General features: G+C 33.1%; 1 protein-coding gene across 1 annotated transcript in view; it reads right to left on the bottom strand.

The window, feature by feature from the left end:
• Positions 1-21,782, bottom strand: part of LOC145245793 (unconventional myosin-Va-like) — a 577,542-nt gene that overhangs the window by 317,788 nt on the left and 237,972 nt on the right. Inside the window, 3 exon segments of the mRNA XM_080107437.1 lie at positions 2,799-2,819; positions 2,821-2,855; positions 8,219-8,327. Coding sequence (XP_079963563.1) covers positions 2,799-2,819; positions 2,821-2,855; positions 8,219-8,327 — 165 coding nt within the window.

Genomic DNA, 21,782 nt, shown 5'->3' with positions numbered 1-21,782 from the left:
GTAGTCTCTAACTTTTAGGTTAACACATACACAAAGACAGACAACTGCCTTTCATATAATAGATTAACGAGCGAGTAGTGTCTTCAATTGGATAGATTTGTGTTTAAATGAAAACAGAATTTTATTAATTGATTTTTATGTGCGTAAGCATATGCAAGGTCTTTCAAGAAAAGAAAAGATAAGATGTTATAAGACACGCCTTCCTTCTATCTGATTGGCTGAAAGGAAATGGTGTTGCTCTTAGCAACCATGGAAGCGTTGCATGGACATATGTGCCATAAGGAATTCTTTTAGAAGCAGGCTCACTGATGATTTTCTGAGTAAACACTGTATCCTGTGTTCATTGATCAACAGAAGAATTTTATCACCAGACAAATTGGTTTGGGTCTCCAGAGACGATTTTCAATTGAGAAAATGGACTCCATAAAGAATAGAATGGATAATATAATTAAATTGTTCAGCTTCACTGATATAAAATAATGGAATCGTAAGGAATTTTTTCTTTTAAGTAATTGAATTAGATTCTATTTACTTTCATTAATATATGATGAACTTCATTAAGAATGTTTCTTTTTTTCAAGTAATTCAATTACATACAGTTCAGGTTCATGGATAGAATATGATTTAATTATCAGAAAATCTACCTTGCATGGTTGCATTAGTAAATATAATCCGTAGAATAAGTCTAATTCTTTTTTTATGGTAAAGGTAGATTTTTCAGATTGTTGTATTTTTTTTCAGTTAATATCATGTTCCTGCAACAAGGTCTCAAATATGGAAACCAATGTAAGCAATTATTTCTGGGGAAAACAATAATAAAAAAAAAAACAAGAGTTTGCCTTGTTTGTTTAAAATTAAGTTGTTTTCACATGCTTCATTGTGGAGGTGAAAAGAAATGTCCTGAAATAATTTTACTTTCCAATTTTCCTGCCATTTCTTCATGCGAGGGTGAGGAGTGTAGATATAAACTCTTTTACCCCTTTAAACAAAGAACTTTATAAACTCTTATCGGCAGCACCTTCTTCTGAAAGAAAAAATTCATCACAGCTTCGAGCTAGAACATTTGATTTGCTTGTTGTAAAGTCAGCCATTTTTTGTTGTTTCTTTTCCTTTTTTTCTTGTATTCCGTTAATGGTTTTGGCTATTTGCTAATTCTCATATTCGGAAACTTACACAACCAAAAACACATACACTAAATTCGTTTTTAATTTTTAATATGCAAAGTTTTACTCTTTCTTACAGTTTAGCTTGTTTCTATTGATTTTAGCCTCACCCTAACCCAACCATTTTATCTTTTTTCCTAGCTTTTTTTTTTTTTTAACTAAGATAGGAGAAAAACCACAACTTAAAATACAGGGTTTCCATGTAAGAACCAAGATAGCATAGAAGTTGCAAATGCCCTGAAACAAAAATGATAAATGCCATGTCTATAAAAATAAAAAAAGAAGATTATAATCCTTTTTTTTTTTTTTTTTAATATAGATGATGTTACAAACATATACACGTTCTGTTAAACAATAATTGATAAACGGTTACTTATGTAAATTTTGAAATCACAACCTTACCACTAGATCTGCTACTTGGGGTAATTGTTATTATTTCAGAGTTTTCCATCTAGACTAATTGCTCTACCTAGAATCTATCCATTGAGGAGGATGGAAATACCTTTCCTTAAAATGAATACAAACATGGTCAGCAACAGTCACCAGTTTCACTTTCAACTATTCCAAAATGGTCACCAATCTAAGTGACATGCACTATAAATCAGCTTTAAATTAAAAGAAGTTCATGTTACTAATGTGCAATGGTATAAACATGCATCATGGTGCATGCTTGATAATGACGCATGTTCAATAATGTTACAATGTTACAAACATGTTCAATAATGTTCCATGTTACAAACGACAGACCTGTAATGGTAAAAATGTTTGGTTGAGAGAAGAGACTGCTTAGAAAATTGATTTGGATCTTTAAAAAAAAAAAGTGATCGCCTCTTAAAAGCAAGAAAATTGCTGAGAAAGATTGAGATTTCACAGATTTTATGCACATTTAAAATAATGGCTTCCCTGGTCAGCCAGTTTTTATGTCTATAGATTAACAGCTGATGATTCTCAAGTGAGATTGCTGTGTAATCCACCAAGAAAGGCAGATTATATATATATATATATATATATATATATATATATAGAGAGAGAGAGAGAGAGAGAGAGAAGAGATGGGTCTTTGAACTCAGTTTGATGGGCTGAAAGGGATCCGGTTGTTTTGTTGTTTTAGAGAAATTAAGTATCATTTTAACTTCTCAAAAAAAAAAAAAAAAAAAAAAGTTATTACTGGTTTTAACCTTGAGTTCTGATTTTTTTCTTGGAAAGAAAATCACTTTATTACAGTACTGAGCAAAACCACATAATCAGAGCTCACATTAAAATCAACCTGATATTGGATGAAGATAAAAAGCGGCTGTGCAGTGAACTGCACAAATTGTAATCTTAAGTGGTTTGTTTTCTCAGCAAATTCTTTTCAACCTATCAGACTGAGGTCAATGGGTAGTCACTGTTTCACTCAGAATATATATATAGACGTCTGTTTTTTTTATGGATTAAAGTGAACCAACTTGAAAATCATCTACTGCACATAACCACAAGTTCATAGCATTCTACAACAGATTGATAGATCTTACATAGATTGCCCTATAGTCAATATTTTATGTGTTTTAAATCCTCATTCAAACATTTTCAAATGTTCAGTGATGGTATATCAAGCGTAATACAAAAACTTACAAAAAAAAAAATTATACTTACCACAATATGTGTAGAATATGTTCTTATCAATAAACCGGACTTGTAAGGTGTGTAAAACTGGAAAAGAAATGTAAACAATGAATAAAAAGTCAATAAGAAAATCTAAAAAATAATATAAAACTAAAACAGCTAAAAAAATGTGTGAAAATCTGGAAGGAATGATGTAAATTTTCTTAAGGGTAGGTCATCGTATTTATCTTTTTATTTTCAAATACGTCTGTAAAAGGAGCATAAACCCATTTTCTGTTCTAATAAGATTTAAATATAATTATATTACGTAAAACTAAATACATTCTCAGAAGTTGAGTGCATTTTAATTGTAAGACCCTTCAAATATGGTCTTAATTCTAAAATTAAAACGTTTTTTTTTAACCTTTTTGTTTCTTAATTAATCATCACTAATCAGGGATATACAATAAGGAGACAGACTTATGTTCAGAGATGAAAAAACTTTTAAGATTGGGAAATATTGATACAACGAATGAATTATTAGTGTGTACAGCTCATAACAAAAATCTGTTAACACTGAATTTGAATATAACCATGTTGTAACCTGTAGGCAAGCAGCCCATAGTAACGTGTTTAACAGATGTTGAGCGAAGTATACTTTCATAGTTTTCACCACAGTGTGTATGATTTTTTTTACAATTAAGTAGCTTAGATCTTTCGGATATTATATAATAAAGACCCTAAGTAGTGATTAAGTTTGCTAGTGTGAATTTTCACAAGGGTCACTCTTAATACATGTGATGATAACCTAACTGCAAACAGCCTTGTACCGAGAGACGGGTGATGTAGGGAAGTGAGATGCAACGGGTTAAATTTCTTAAACAAAACAGTCGAATGATATTATGAAGTCATGTTTTTGAGTGAGAGAAACAAAGGTTTTTTAATCAATTCTTTCCATGAATCCCTACGAACAAGATATGTAGAAACTGATAAACTAAGCTGAATTTTACTGAGGTCTGTCATCTGCTTCTCATTTCTCAAGTTAGAAAAGTAAGTTAGGAAGGAAATAATTATTAGTTATTAGTCTCTCTCTCTCTCTCTCTCTCTCTCTCTCTCTCTCTCTCTCTCTCTCTCTCTCTCACACACACACACACACACACACATTTAAATTGAAGAACTTCGTAAAGTCTCCTTGTGTTTTTCATGCAAGAGAAGTTTATTTGTTGTCTAATGTAAACAAATGAGGTAATTGACAACTACTAGACGACACTAACACTCATGAAACCACGACACTAACACTCATGAAACAAGAATGAAAAATGCAGAGAACAAAAAGACCAGCACGAAATTTAAAAAAAAAATTAGTAACCAAATTTGTAAAAGTGTTTGAAAAAAAATTTAGTAACCAAATTTGTAAAACGGTTTGGGGAAAAAAAAAAAAAAAAAAAAAAAAAAAACACGGAAATTAATGCATATAGAAAATTTTAAATTTGGTTAAAAATAATTATATGTGGTTCAGGTGTAGGAGCAAGAGTTTTAGGTTCCTGAATTTTCCTGAGCAATGCTAGAACACGAGTCTTGCTAGTAAAATATAATTTATATGATACAATAAAGAGAATGTTCAACATTTTACAAAATTGTGTATCAACAAATCCTGAAAATGCTTAAAGAAAAACAATAAAGCAATAAATCTCAATGAAGCAATAATTTGTAGGTGCCTTTGCTAATTAACTAATTATCGGATATTACTAGAAAGTCATTTGCTAAAAATATTTTGGTAATTGTTATTTCATCGTAATTTATGTCCCAAAAGGTCCAGCCAAGATTGTGGACCCTAGCTTTAATGGCTATCAAGCTTGTTATAAGCATCACCTTGCATTAAAAGCAACGATTGTTAATCATTTCTTTTAGTTTTAGTCTAAGTAGCGCTTGCACAAACTCCAATCCTATACTAGGTTTAATGATGATCATCATGAGTCGCATCTTCCGCTTGCTGTGGATTGTGAACCCATGTGACTTATTTTTCACCATTCCTTCCAATACAGGGCAAATTGGTTGATGGACGTCCAACTGTTGAGAGATGTCCAATCAAAATCATTTTCTTTCCACCTTTTCCTTGGCTTTCCTCTGCTCTTTTTGCTTTCTAACATACTCTCAAGGCATAATTTTGACAGGCCAGTGGTTGATCGTTTGACATAGCTAAAAAGTTTAAGGGTTTTACTTTTGATTGTATCAAATAGAGGGGGTAGGGAAGTAGTTTGATGGAGGGTGGCTACTTTGTTTCTTTTTTTTTTTCTGATCAGGTGATGTCCTGTAATGAAATACATTACGTGATTTTGAAACACCTCAATCCGATTGGCTAGTTGTTTAGTTCATGTGATACAAAGCCATATAAAATTAATAGGAGGGCATAAATAAACTTTTACTTTAACAGTTATTAGCACCATTTTTGATTTTAGAATGGTGCCGTGTTTTGGGAAAGCTGCCCAACCCAGCCGAACTCTGTGTTTCAATGTTGTCTCGTGATTATTGGAAAAAGTCAATTTGTGTCCTAAATAAATAAATTGGGTGACCTGTTTGATGGGTTTACTGTGAATAGTTATGTTTAGGCCAAACTGTGATTTAACTGTAGACATACATTCTGTTTTCTCTATGTTTATTTCTAATCCTATTTCCTTTGCATTCTTTGCTAATACATCAACAAAAACTTGAAGTTTATGTGTGCATTCATTAACAAGAGCGATATCATCAGTGTAGGAGAGGTTGGACAGGATTTGTCCACTTATGGAAAAACCGCTTTGGCAAGTCTCTTCTGTCTTAAGCAGAATAGCAGCTAGTGCAACACAGAACAGAATTGCTGAGAGCATATCTATTTGCTTGACGCCCTTTTTTATGTTTACAAAGGATCTAAACACCAGGTCAGTTTTTATAAATGCCTGTGATCTGTCATAAAATGATTTTAGAAGATTAATGTAGTTTTTGTTGAGAGGGGTCTTGTCTAATTTTATACTATGAAAAGCTTTTGTAAAATCGATAAAAATGGTGTATAATAATAAATTAATAAAAATGATTGACTTTTCAATCAATTGGCTAAGGGCAAAAATCTGTTTGACTGAGTCCCTTCCAGGTTAATAAGCTGCTTGGAAATCTGGGAGACAGGAATAAAGATCACTTGTGATTCTGTTGCCAATGATAGTCATAAAGAGTTCATAAACATGGCTCAACAAACTTATAGGTCTATAGTTTTTACATTCGGACATGTCATCTTTTTGTACAAAACAACAATTAATGCTTTCTTGAAATTAGAAGGAATTTTACTAATCTCTAAAAATGAGATTGAACACTTTATGAAAAACTAGAATCATGGCATCACCACCAGCTTTTAAAAACTCGGAATGAAAATGTTGCCGATACCAGGGTTTTTACCGGTAGATATTTTGTTAATAGTTGTTATGACTTCTTTTCTTATATATGAAGTAAGTAATTCTTTTGCTTTATGTGGAATAGGTAATTCTCCTGAAGTTGGGAGTGGATCACAAGTATTAGGGTCATCATATAAATCTTCGTAAAATGAAGCCCATTTCTCTAAAATTTCTTCCCTGGAAGTTAAGATTTTTCCATTTTCAATAACATTTCCTCTCCATCTTCAGATAGCAGGCACAGTAGAATTTAGTGCCTGGCATAAACAGACAGACAAAACAATACTTATTTAAAAGTTGTTGTTTTTTTTGTTTTTGGAGTGGGGGCTACATATAAAGTAAATGTATATTTTAAAATGCTAAAAAACTTTTAAATAGCTCAAACTTATTTAAAGATATTAAAAAAAAGATGGGACATATAAATATAAGTCCCATTTTTTTTTTTTTAATGTAAAGATGCAAAAACTAAAATATATAACAGCGATATAAAACATGTTAGCACAGAAATTTGTACAATTTATTTATTTATTTGCTTAATTAACATTTAAATGAATATCAAATAAATGATAGGTATGAAAGCTAAATCTGGAAGGTGGATTATAAGGTGGTGGTGGTGGTTGTGGTAGTTGATAAATACCACACTATTGCTTTAAAATCGAAAGAAAAGAAATTAAAACGACCAAATTTTGAATAATCCGGCATTCAAAAGGTTGCCATTTAGAAATTACTGAACAGGGCAAATTTTCTTTGTTTTTATGTCTTTTCTAAAGGATTTTAGTTATTAGGTCTCTTTGTTTTATGGGAATCGTTCCAGACCAGGCATGAAACCACTTGATGCAAGGAACTAAAAAACAAACATATATATACTTCGTCATGGTTAAAAGCTAGCCAACAATAAGTGTAAACTGAATAGATTCTGATCCAGAAAACAGCAGTTCTTTTCACTTTGTCAGAAACATCGCTCATGGAATGAGAAAAACTAAAGGATAAAATTAGGAATGTGAGAGTTATGAGATTGACAAAAGTAAAGTCAAGATTTATTTTCTACTCTTCTTAAAAGACAATTGAAAAACTACAACTTGAACATTACATCTTTATCCAGCATTCAAGTTAGGATCAACATGTAGTATATGTTCAGTCTCAGGAAATTATCCATCCTTTAAAAGGAGGAGTGAATTATTATCTTAAACCTGTTGTGCTCGTGCTCTTATTTGTAAGAGTGCTGATGGAACTATACAGGTAATTTGTTCCTATCAAGAATGTCCATTTTTTTTTTTTTTTTTTTGTGGGACAAGATTTTCTCTCAATAAAAAGACAACGTTGTGTCCATCTTTACTCTGTTGGGGAGGCAAGTAAATACAGATTAGAATATGTTTTGTGTTCACTCATTTTTTTACAATTGTTAATAACTTTATTGATTCCTAACAAAGGAAACGGGGGAGGGAGTAAAAAATAAATAAAGCAATTGGATAGGCTTATCATTGACTATATGATTTAGTAGAATCAAGAAACGAGAAAGACATAGGAGCAGGCAATTTGCATTGGAGGGGTATGAAGCGGGGGGGGGTAACAGAAGAGAGAGAAGGATGGGGAAAGCCAACAAAAGAAGCAGATACAGACTAGCAGTCGAAAATGAGTGATAGAAACGATCGGGAGAGAAGCAATACAGTGGTACAAACGATGGGGAGGAAAAGCGATAGAGGAATATAAACGGCATCGGGGGGGGGGGGACAGACGAGAGGTGAACTGCAGGACAAACCACAGGGGAACAGCGGGACAAACCACAAAGGAAAAGCAGGACAAACCACAGGAGAAAAGCGGGGCAAACCAAAAGAAGCAAAAGAAACGACAGAGGAAAAGTGACAGAGAGTGTAACAAAGGTCATTAGAAAAAGCAAGATATTTATAGAGTGGGAACAAGATGGAGGATCATGTAAAAAGGCGAAAAGATGAAAGAGTAATCAAAAGAAGTTGAAAATGAAAGTCATAAGTTTAAAAAAAAAAAAAAAATCCTGAGAAACATACAAGCAAATAAAAAAAAAAAAAAACTTACCTTCTGGTTCATTTAAATAATTTAATGATGTCAAGTCGTTATCTTTAATGAGGTTTGGGTCTCTTAAATGAGGCAAATCACTTTTCGCTTTGATTGGGATTTTTTCCTCCTAGAAAAAAAAAAGCAAAAATTTGTTTTATTTTTTATGCTTTTGTGTTTGAGTTGCTTTTCTTCAATTTGCTTTCCGACTTTTCAAATTATTTACATTTCTCCTGTTACTCTCGCTTCTTCTTATTTGTCCCTCAGTCCTCATTTTTAAATGAGTGATTTTTCTGACAAAGGGAGAAGAAAAAGCTGTTTTCTAGGTTGGCAGTATTTTTGCGCGAACAGTTGGCAGAGTTGGTGGAAATTTTCTGTTTCTATGTCTATCCTTGTAGCCATGTCACTAGTAAGGGTGCTGGAGGTAAACGTTTTGTCTGGGCTGACGTTATCCGCCTGATAGTCAGGGACCCGAACCTTGGATTAACCACTAAGGAGGCTGTCCTATCAGCAGGTGCAAAGTACTGGGGCTGCTGTATTGCCATTTGGTGAATGGAATCTGGACCATGCAGTAGCTTCTGGTGGGGCCTCTCGATGCCATACTAGTGGGTAATTGTTACGGCTTTACCTTATCATGTGGTACAAAAAAAAAAAAAAAATTCTTCGTTTCTTTTTCTCTCTTAGTTTCCCCTCTCTGTCCTGCTCTAAGTAAATCTGTCGACCTAGTCCACAAATTCCAAAATTTCATCATGACAAGTTTCAAGAAAAAATACACGATTAAACCCGGTTCTCCAACTTCCAACGTAGACCCCTACTACCATGTCTCCTTCTCCAACATCAGGGGTCTACGTTCTAACCTTCCAGAGGTTGAAACCCAATTACAGGAGACTAAACCAGACCTTTTATTTTTAAGTGAAACTGGCATTGGACAGGCTATTTCCCTTGATGAGTTTGCAATTACAGGATACTCTAACTTAACTTCTAAATCTGACCCCCAAGATCGCCATGGGCATGGAATATGTGCCTATATTAAAGATAGCTTTCCATGTGGGAGGGACATCTCCAGGGAAGATCCTAACTTACCTTATATGTGCTTCCGGGTTGCTTTAGCTCACACTACTGCATTTATATTTACTCTCTATCGCCCCCACAACAGCGGAGTTACTATCTTTCAAAGCATATCTGAGAAAATTGACCAAGTCCTTTCTACTTATCCTTCAGCTAACATTCACGTATGTGGAGACTTCAATGTTCACAACGTCGAATGGTTGACCCACTCAAACAAGACCGATGATGAGGGGAGGTTCTGTCATGATTTCTCCATTGCCTATGACCTCACTCAGATTGTTCAGGAACCTACCCGTGTGCCCGATAATGACGGCCAGTATGCGAGCCTACTAGACCTTTTTCTCACAACTTGCCCTGAACTATGTTCAGTTTCTGTTCTGTCGCCTCTTGGATCTTCCGACCACTCTGTTGTATCAATTAAGATAAAAATGAAATGTAATAAGTCCCCAGACGTACCTCTTCATCGTACAGTATATCGATACACTAAGGCTGACTGGGATAGCTTCCGTACATTTATATCTGATCTACCTCTGCATTCCATGTTTAAAAAGGATGTGTCCTCTATAGTATTAGACCTAACTGAATGGTTAATTGTAGGTATTGACCATTTCATACCCTCTAAAAAATTTCAGCAAAAACCTAACAGCCAGCCATGGTTCTCTCCAGAATGTGCTGCTGCCATTGCGCACAGAAATCACTTTTTCCACTGCTTCAAACGTAATAGATGTATGGAAACTAAAGCCGTTTTCAGGACTGCCAGCAACCATTGTAAGAAAGTAATAAGGAACGCAAGAGAGTTGTATGCTCAATCTGTTAAGTCCAAAGTAGCTGAGCAGCGGCTTGGTTCCCACCAGTTTTGGCAAATAGCAAACAGAATCCTGAACAGAAGCGTGTGCTCCATCCCAACTATTATCAATGGATCTGAGGTAATCTCGTCAGCATCAGACAAAGCCAAACTCTTTGTCAAGAACTTTGCAGCTAATTCTACCCTTTGCGACCAAGACCGCCAACCCCCAATATTTCCTCTTGTATCAGAAAACACGCTATGTGATATACGTATATCTGTACGTGATGTTGCCAAGCTAATCAAAAACCTTGATTCCAGTAAAGCAACTGGCCCTGATGGTATTCCAATTATAGTACTCAAAAAACTTCAACCTGAACTAGCGCCCATACTTACAAAACTGTTTAAACGTTGTCTTAAGGAGAATAGTTTCCCATCTCCCTGGAAAATCTCATCAGTATGCCCTGTATTTAAGAATTCAGGTGATCGCTCATCCCCCTCTCAGTACAGGCCAATAAGTCTCCTGTGCGTCATGAGTAAGTTGCTAGAATCTGTATTAAATACAGAAGTAATCAAACATCTCAACAAAAATAACCTTCTTAGTGACACTCAATATGGTTTCCGTTCTGCTAGATCTACAGCAGATGTCCTTACAGTTATATCGCATAGGATTAGCAAATCTCTCGACGGTGGCAATCTTTCTAGGGCAATTGCTCTTGACATATCTAAAGCCTTTGATAGGGTATGGCATAAAGGTTTACTTCATAAGATCGCTAGCTATGGTATAGCTGGAAAAGTCTTCTCAATTATTAAATCATTTCTTTCTGATAGATTCATAAGAGTAGTAGTTGAGGGGCAAAAATCAGAAGCTCACAATATTAATGCCGGTGTCCCTCAGGGATCCATCCTGGGCCCAACTCTTTTCCTGATCTACATTAATGATCTTCCAAATCATATCCTTACATCATTTGTAGACATTTATGCTGACGACACTACCATTTATGGTACCACATCTAAGACAGTAAACGAGCAAGTTCTCTCCAATTCTCTCTCCTCTGATCTTGAGCACGTAGTACAATGGGGAAAGGAGTGGCTGGTTACTTTTAATGCATCTAAAACCAAGCTTCTCTCTTTACATCATCAACATTCTAATCCACATTTGTCATCAATTGAAATGAATGGCTCTCGTCTTCAGGAGGCCTCAAGTTTTGACAAGCTTCTGGGCTTGACCATTACTCCTGATCTTAAATGGAACACGTATATCAAATCTGTTGCCAAGGCCGCTGGAAAAATGGTGGGATCTTTCTATCGATCCAGTAGATATCTCACTGCTGATGCTATTCTCTATCTATATAAGAGCCAGGTACGTCCAAGGATGGAATACTGTTGCCACATCTGGGCAGGAGCTGCTAGAAAGAACTTGTCCTGCCTTGATAGAGTTCAAAATAGACTTCGTAGCCTCGTAGGAGATGTCCTTTTCTCCTCCTTGCAACCTCTATCTCACAGAAGAGACGTTGCGAGTTTGTCTCTGATGTATCGTTATTTTCATGGAAAGTGTTCAACTGAGCTTCAATCTATGGTCCCCCCTCGCCAAACTTTCACAAGAAACACTCGTCTAGCTGTAAACACTATCAATAATTTCCCCCACTCTTTATCTGTGCCTAAACCTAAACGTAGATTCCATGAACAAAGCTTCTTTCTTAGAACTGCACGCCTGTGGAATTGTCTTCCGTTTTCCTGCTTTCCGGCTGACTACAATATGGTTTTGTTCAAGTCTAAAGTAAATAAGTTCTTGATGAGCCGTTCCATATAAGTTATTAAATTTACCAAATTTTCATTACTAATGATTACTATATTGACCAACTTCTACTGTACACTCTTTAACCCTTATCCTTGAGTGGCCTCTGGGCCTTGATAATGTGGTGATGCCTTTGTAAAAAAAAAAAAAAAAAAAAAAAAAAAAAATTTCTACTTACTCAATAAGCACATGACGTTCTCGAATGCCTTGTCTATATACTCTGTAATCAAATCTATAAAACTTTTTCTAGATATTTAAATTTTATAATTTGGTTCTAATAATTTTGTTGACCGGTCAATGTTTGTATTATCTGCTTGCGACTTTGTAAGAAAATGCTGATCAATAAAAACAAATAAAAATGTAAAAAAAGAACAATCTATTGCACTTTATCATTGTCAAAATAAGGAGTCATTATTCATAAAACTGACCTATATTTCTAGTAATATATCTACAGGAATATGCATAAGTCACTTTGCAATTTATAATTTTTTTTTTTTTTTCAATAAATGAATTTTGATTAACCTGACATTTTTCATATATCAATCATAATAAAATTCCAATCTTGAAACTATATAATAAAAAAAGGAATATATAAAAAAAACACACATTTACAAAAGGATATGTTATCTTAAAATGGTAAAGTGACTTATGAGCCACCATATATATATATATATATATATATATATATATATATATATATATATATATTAATAGCAGCGAGACCCGATGTTGCCCGGGATTGAAGGATGATTAACAAATGTTTCACAGTCCTATATTTTTATTGTCATCAAAATCGGTGAAATCGCCTATTTTTCAACCAAATCGATTGATTGCCTGCTCTAGTTAGGAACCCATCATGGTGCACCGAGAGGAAACTTCACATGCTTTCCTGCAGTGACAGTCTACAATAGGTTGTAGTCTACATTGCACTGTAGAGAACCTACTGTTAATTTCATGAAATTATTTTTATATATAACGGCTCGAATTAAAGTTTAAAAATGTAAAAGTCAAGTATCATGGTTCAATTGTGCTCTAAATAGAAACATTCATTTCGAATGCACGCCTGTCGCCTATTGTTGATTTTATATGCTTGGCCTTTTTACTTATGCTTAAAACTTTCTGCTTATGCTTAAAACTTCTCAAATGCACTTGTGATGTTAGGCTGTATAAGATGTTAACTTTCGATTATCAATATTTATCAATGATATTCTGATACAAAATCTATCCAATAACACTGCCAGATACATGAAGTACATTTGTATGAAATTTCATCAAAAATCGGCCCAAACATTTTCGAATCTATAGGGACGAACTCACCCACACAATGTTCCTTTTATATAATAGTGTGTGTGTGTGTGTTGTATATATATATATATATATATATATATATATATATATATATATATATATATATATATATTGTTCATGTATCCACATAAAATGGTATGAGAAGATATATTTTATGTATCGTTTTCAGTATTTACTTGAACAGTGCTCAATATGAGTAAAGCTAGGTAGTAAGTTATTAAAATATATATGGCAATTAAGCTACATAGAATCTTCTGCATTTCATCTTCAGAGGGACTCGTCAGGTTAAAATGCATGGAATTCATGTTACTAGGTCTTTTTACATGTATACATGGTGTTTAGTCTAGTTTAACTAGCTAACCCATCAGATTCATTGTTATTCTCTCTCACGGGTTAATAGTAGGACCTCTCTAAGACAAAGGTGTAGTTGAATTTACTTTCTCCTCCTTCGTTCTGTTTTGAAGAAGGATGACTCAGTTTTTTTTTGTGTGTGTGTGTGTGTGTGTGTGTGAATAGGTGACCTTCTTTTAACACATGCATGCTCGGAGTACTTTTTTCTTATTTTTTATTTTATTTTAGACTAGCGAGGGTACTTAGCGCTACCCAGGTGTGGAGAGGTTTTATAGTAAGAATATTGATCAATGAAGCTCTAAAAAAAGTTTCAAAACCTAAACAAAAATGGAAATAGTTGTTAGTAACCGTATGAGCAGAAAAAAGTAGTAAGCAGGCAGGTAGGCTTGAACCTGTAATGCTAAAAAGAAAAGGAAGTGAAAAAAGTGAATGGTTTAGTCACCGTTGCCACAGTGACATACAAAATCACCTCCATTCAAATTAAGCTTAGTTATTGCAAGGCGTGAATGCAAAAATGCTGCCAAAAATCTGACCCCTCATTGTAAAAAAGGGCTCAGTTGACAGTCAAAGAATTAATGTTTTTGGCCAATGTTTGGAGATTTGTCATTCGAGAGTCCGAGCTTTTAAACAATACTAACTTTGTCAAAAGCTTTTGGCAGACATACAAACGCACATTTTCCTTTTATATATGGATGTTTAATTAGTTTAGTTTTTTTATTTAGTAATTTAATAATTTTTTATTTATTTATTTTTCTTATTTATTTTAAAGTTTATTCTGTGTATACAGTTGTTTGTTATTTCACTTCTACAGTTTAATAGGTTATATGGGGTCTTTAAAGCTTGGAATTTCAAATTTCTCATCCATACATGTACTGGCCTGTCATACTATTTTCTACTTGTGAAGCAAGTGCCTGCTTTCTTTGAGATCACAGTAATTGATTGCTAGTGCTGTTTATATTCAGTGTTTTCTTTTTAATTATTGATGCTCTTGTATGGTTTTAATATCTAGTTTAAAAAATTAGGGAGGTCATACGTACATAGTACTTCTGGTTATTCAAGCTTTCTTTGGCAAATATTGTGACTTGGTAAACAATGCTTTTGGTCAAGCATTTATTTTGTAGTAGATAAAGTACACGAGTTCTACAGTTGCAACTGTTTTCTTATTTCTTTTTGTGTGATAGGTATTCGGTTTTGGCTATTACCATATCTAGTGGTTAGATTTTTATCCTTAGTATTATTTTTTGCGTTGCTATATTGGTCACTTTTGTACACATTTTATTATTTTTTTCTCCATTGCAATCATTTAATATCTTGTTACTATGTGCTTTAATTATCATCTCTAAGTTTTTACAGCAAAGGACAGTCTTAGGAATTTTGTGGAAAGGATTGGTTATGGGGAAGTGTTTTTTCGTAAGTGTGGAAGGAGTTTACATTAAATAGGGGGATTTTCTGCTATGTTGGTGTATTTTTTAGAGGAAGGGGGTGTCTTAGTTCATAACGGTGCTTAAACGAAATATAAGTCATTAGGAGTAGTAGGAGGAGGATTAATGTGAGGTGTTGAATTATGAAGGTGCATAGTACAAGGATTTTAATTGAGTAAGCTAGACGATAAACAGATAGTGGAGTAGGAGGATAAAAATTCCAAGGGGTATGGGGTAAATGGGTGTAGAAATATAAGAATTAACGAGTAATAATAGGTTATAATAGTTTTAAGGGATACGTACTTTGTAAACTGTTTTTGACTACTAGTTGGGGTTATGAGACCAGTGGACTCGCCAATCATTTTTATAACGACCGGTTGTGCTAAACAACCAATGAAAACCTTCCAAAGTTAGTATAAAAATTGTCGAATTTTGGATTCAATCAGTTCGCCGCTAAATAGGTACAGGCTGCATTTGACTCTTGGCCGCCATCTTGGTTACTGTCAATTACAGTCAGGATCTGATCTGAACTACGCCGCCATCTTTGTTCAACATAATGTCACAACACTTAACATACTTATTAGATAAAGGAGAGCAAAAAATAAAATATAGGAAAATGGGGATAGAAATAAATGCAGAAATATAGAGATATGAAGAGTCAAGTGAGAGAAAGAAGTGAAAATAAATGAAAGGAATAAAAGAAATATATAAAAACATACAAAATAAAATGAAAGTTCAATCAACAAGAAAACATCCAGTGGAAGAAATTTCTTTACGGCAAGGGTGGGGGTGTGATGTTAAGCCTTTAAAATGAGTTCTTTTTGAATGCAAAGCAAGTGACAAAATAATTTTAGACAGACCAAAACAGGCGAGTACAAGTTCTTTTTGTGGGGGGATAAAGTCTTCATCCAATTTAAATATTGGTTCAGAAAAGCGTGTTATTGTTGGTTATAGAAAATGTTACAATTTTTTTTTTTTTTTTTTTATTATAGATAATTTGCCTTGGACGAAAATATAATGAAAAAACATTATCTCTCTCTCTCTTTATGAATACAAGGGAATTTTGATTCCAGAGTGTTGTTTTTTTTCTTTTGTATTTATCAAGTCCGATGTGAGAATATTTTTCTTTGGAAGATGGAGATGTTTCTGTGTTTCGTTTGTGCATGCAGGAGATGATCCAATAGTTCTTTGCAGGAGTAATTCTTGAATGTAAATATGTCACCGCCACCGATAAATGAAATGAGAAATGATACAGATCGAGGTTGAGTCGGTGAAAGACAAGAAGCCTTCTGTTCATTTACTTCATATATATATATATGACACTTTGTGTGTGCATGTGTTCACTCCCTATCAACTCCAAAACAAATGTGCCAGTTTTGGGGGGAAATTTCACACGAATGTACTTTGTGTCTGACAATATTCTAAGATAGGTTTTGCATTGAGATGTCTTCAATAAATATCGAAAATCAATAAATATTGAAAATCAATAAATTAAAAAATCCGATGAAAAGTTCAATTTTGACCAAAGTTCACACCTTACACAGCCTAACATCACAAGTGCATTTGAGAAGTTTTATTACCACATAAGCAGAAAGGCTCGGCATATAATATCAAGAGTAGGTTCTTTGATATGGCAGGGGCGTGTTCAAAATGAATGTTTCTTTTCAGAGCACAATTAAAACATGATACTTGACTTTTGCCTTAATTCAAGCCATTATATGTTCCGTCTGCCTGCTTCCCACCGGACTACAACTTGGATGTCTTCAAGTCCAACGTTAACAAATTCCTAATGAACCGCCCCCTTAAGTAAACACTTCATCAAATCTCCACACTAACGTAATGTACTTGCAATAACCCTTATCCCTGAGTGGCTTCCGGGCCTTGATAAGTGGTGATCACTGTGTAAAAAAAAAAAAAAAATTTTATGAAATCAAAAATAGATTCTCTACAGTGCAATATAGACAACAATGTATTGTGGACTAAGTAACTGGGGGAGGACATGTGAACTTTCTTCCCGGTGCATTGTAGTGGGTCTCCAACTAGAGCAGGCAATCTATTGATTTGAATGAAGGGGGAGTTCATCGATTTCGATGACAGTAAAAGTATGAAAGTGTGAAACTTTTGTTGATCCTCATTCAATCCCAGCCAACGTCGGGTCTCTCTGCTAGTATGTGTGTGTGTCATAAATTAGCTTTAATCTTCAAAGAAAAGGGATCTTTAAAGTACAACTGTTCTAAAGTACATTATATAGATCTCAGCTCATCAACAGAGCAATCATAGAAGGAAATTGACCCACAGAAGATAATATGATTAGAAATCTGCCAACTTCTCCCGATGCAGACAACATTGCAATTTGGCGTCTTAGTGTGCTGAAAGCTAGATAAGTGAGAATCTGCTCGGCTGATTACATTAACTCAACACGAGTTCATTAGATCTTCAATTACTTTCACAGTTTATTCTTAATCGCAGTGTGAAAGCAAAAGATGCGATAAAAAAAAAATTGTCTTATAAAACACGACTGAAATACATAACTTTTCTTTTAGAAAAAAAAGCCAAACTGAGAAGTCTTCATCAGCAATTTTTGCAAGAGTCTTTTTTTTTTTTTGTTGTTTTTTTTTTTTTCTTTCTTTTACGTCATATCAACTTATATTTTTAGGCGAATTCATGCCAAATCAACTTATTTGCATATAGTTTCTCAAGTCTTAAGTTCTTAGCTAATTTTTGGAAGGTAACAGTGGTCAAGTGGTTAACGACATACTGAGAACTGGGTGTTCCAAGTTCAAATCCAGCTCGTTCCACAAAATATTTTCACTTAAGATATTGTCAACCTTTACGTGGTTCTTTCTGTAAATATCCAATGCGTTTCTAGAAAGAATTCTAATCAGAACAATATCAGGGAAACCAATGCCAGTGATAGAATCTTTGGATTCATGCGAATAATAATGATGTTTATATTATACATTCATTTTATGCATTCTTAACTTTGATAATGATTAATATTGTAATCTTAAAAAAATTTTTCATAAAATAAACCCATTGATTTTTTTTTTTTTTTTTAATGTTCCATCATGTTGCTTGTATTATATGTTTCCCTTGTTAAGGATCAATTTCAGACATTCAGTGAAAATATGTTTATGTAGGACTGTATGCAAAAAGAAAAAAAAAACAAAAAAAACACAGCATTCACCAAAAATGTGTTGAACCAGCTTACTACAATGGAGAAAGTGTCATGGGAATACTAAATACACAGGTGATCCCCAGTTGCATATTAGTCAAAAGAGAGATGATAAGAGTTTTTTTTTATGCAGTTCTTGCTAGGAAGTATCACGGTCCTCCTATATACAGCGACTGATATTCCCAAATGGTTACCCATCTGGCTCAACGTTGCTCATCTATGATGATCTAACAAGAACGAGGGTGTCAATGTGATTATACCATGATCTGTAAAGTCTGGATAATATCACTTCCTCATTTCGATTTTTCCCAAAGCTTTTTCTCATTCTTCCAATGTAGGTTTAATTCCCTATTACGATTATTGCTGTATCAGTGATCTAGTCTCTATTGCAGACCATATTTTTATTTTGGTTTCTAAAATCTGAACGCAGGATTAAAACTTTTTCATAAGTTATATTTAGGGTAAACCTGGCTGCTTCCATATATTCCAATGTGACTGAAAACCAAATGCATCTGGATATCTTCATAGTTCGACATCTTTTCTAATTTGCATAGCAATTTTTTATTAATGGATTATTGAATTTCCTGCTTTTTTAATAATGCTCATGCCCATAGCGAATCAGAAAAAAATAATGAAATCATTATTATTCATTGATTCTGAAATGAGGTCAAGAGCCATGTTGATTCTGTGTTGGATACGAAGATGTTGCTTGAGAGACATTTTTAAAATGTAGGAGTCGGCATGTGAATTTTCTTTTGTTGTTGTTTAATATATCTTATAGTTGCAAATTTTTTTTTTTTTTTTTTTTTTTTTTTTTTTTTACTGACTTACTTTTGTGATGGGAGTTATATTCAAGAGTCATAATTTTTATGTGAGTCTGCGGTTGAAGTCAGGTATTTTAAAACCGACTTTCAAGTCGGATTTTTTTTCAGCCAGTTGAGATTGATAATATAAGCATTTTAAACTCCCATAAGTGGTTGGAATTGTCTAACCAAAATTCTCACTAAGATTTATGAGTGAATGGCTGAAAAAAAAAAAATTCACATTGACAAAAAATGGCTGAAAACAAATAAATTAAAAAAAAAAACACACACACACACACACAAATTTTCACATTGACAAAACTGGCTGAAAAAAAATAAATAAACAAATAAAACAAAACAAATTTTCACATTGACAAAAAAATGGCTGAAAAAAAAAAATTTTTAATTAAAAAAAAAATACAAATTTTCACATTGACAAATATTTGTCTAAATTCCAAAGTTATCTTACTGGATTTTTCAACGTTACATTTGATTTGAACTAGTCTCCCACCTCCCTCCTTTCACTGTGTTTATGTGCATCAATACACTTTCACTTCTTTTTCTTTTAAAAATATTTATTCTAGTTGAGAAAACTTTTAGAGTGAAGATATTTTCTCTTACTCATCAAATATTCCTAAACATTAAAAGGAATGTAATCATGTAACGAGTTATTTCCCTTGATTTCTGCACAAATAAATATCTAAAAGCCTGTTATATCTTCAAACATCAAAAGGTAAGTTTCCACAAACTGCACACTTATTTGTTCTTTGCTATTAACGAATTAACATCTATATATTAATACGATAGCGTGTTATTTTGTGTCATACATCTTTTTCTTCTGAGTGATTGTCGTTTAATTGTTAAAATTTTCCATTTCTTATAATAAATAATTTTACCAAGAATTCTTCATAAGTTTTGGTTTCGATTATAGCTGATAGCACTCCAGTTATCTATTTTTTTATATATAATTTTACCAAGAATTCTTTGTGTTTTGATTTCGGTTTCGATTATAGTTGAAGGAACTCAAGTTATATATATATGTATATATATATATATATATATATATATATATATATATATTATAAGTTTTGGTTTCGATTCAAGTTAATACACCCAAGCCATTTGGATATATTTGTTTTATTTTTTAAATCACAACTTTATAATACATAAGAGTTGATAGAAAATTGACTCTATAATAATATGTACGAAATCTTCATAAATCAAAATAACCATATTTAAGCATATTTTACGACCAGGCTACTTCGGGCGTCCTTGCTAGCTTAAATAAATACTTTTGCAGTTTTAACAAAAGAGCTACAATAATATCAGGGCGTCTCCATTTACACTAAACATCCACAGAATGCTAACATCAATATATTACATATGAAAGAATCCGTTGTGGAATTTCCACATGTCCCGCTAGTTAAGTATTAAAAGAACGTTTAAAAAATTCTTATTTAATATAACTCTGCCAAAGAGATTATGTATTCAGTCGAATTTTAAACAATATTTATTTTGTGTATAGCTTAGGGCTCACATCACTTGACCAATCGTCACCAAATTTGATCAAAATATTAATCATGGTTTAACTTATAACTGATTTAATTTTGGAACATCTAATTCATGGAAAAGGTAAAAGTCACATTTTTTGCGGTGCCTTTGATTCTTTTAATCACAGAGATTCCTTATTTGGTCCATATTGTAGCCCCACATCTTATATGACCTGGTTAAGTTTGAGATTTTGATGGAATTTCAATTTACATTGTACGGTAGAGGTATGTAATCTCATGACTAACATGTTCTTGATGCATTATAAAATTAAAGTCACCAAAATTAATTTCCATTTTTTCCTTTTTTTCTAATGTCGTGTAAGTATAAATACTTTATCATATTTAAGCAAGCTTCGCATAATCCCTCAAAACAATAATAGATTTCCCCATCTACTCCGTGTTATCAAACTTTCATTTTGGACTGAACAAAATGTTTTTTTATTTAAACTAGCAGGGGGGGGGACTTTTGCCCGGTCATAAAATGAGCTTAAATATATTTTTATTTTATCCGGATTTCGAATATATTAGTATAGAGTCGTGATTTCAAAACTAAAAAATATTTTGGTGCCATCAGCTAGAATCGAAACCAAAAGCAAAACTGTAGCATTCAAAGCTGGTGACGTTACCACTGTACCAACGTGGCACGCATATGAACTGATTAAAAATAAACTAAGATTAATGTACAAAATGTATTACGATTTTTTCAATTTTAACCCTTTTTTTTTTTTACCCCTTAAAAACTATTTTAACCAGCTAAAGACTCATAAAAGAATGGTCCATAAAAAATCCAATCATTTGAGGGCCCTAGCGCCGCTCTGTGACTTTTAGTTTCGGAAGAGATACAGTTTGAAAATATAGAGACAGACAGGCATATATCCTTTTATATATTAGATTACATTGTGTTTTTTTTTTCTTGTTTAACGCTTTTTCTTACATAGTTTGCTTTAATTTTAACAGTTTGCTAATAAAAGTCTCTGAATTTTTTTTAATATTTTGAATAATTTTTTATGAAAGAAAATAAGATTTTTAGAATTAACTTTATAAAATAGTTTATTTGAATTCATTGGAGATAAAATAAATTTTTTGGTTTTAATTTTCACGTTACAGCCGATGTAACTGCTGTAGTCTAGCAGTCAAGAAAAATGCAGTGGTATTTTTTTATCTCTTTTTTTTTTTTTTTTTTTTTTTTTTTTTTTTTTTTAACTCACACTCACCCCTAACAAGACATATCGTTATTTGGACGTAAGGGACTATTATTTGGGACCATGCATAGGAAAGATTAACAAGATTTAGTTTACATTACATTTAAACTTCTGCATATCAGTAC

Source organism: Euprymna scolopes, chromosome 23 (genome assembly GCF_053919585.1).
Source record: "Euprymna scolopes isolate OS-2025 chromosome 23, ASM5391958v1, whole genome shotgun sequence".
NCBI lineage: Eukaryota > Metazoa > Mollusca > Cephalopoda > Sepiida > Sepiolidae > Euprymna > Euprymna scolopes.
The sequence above is the reverse complement of the archived record's forward strand: the minus strand, read 5'-3'. Positions and strand labels throughout refer to the sequence as shown.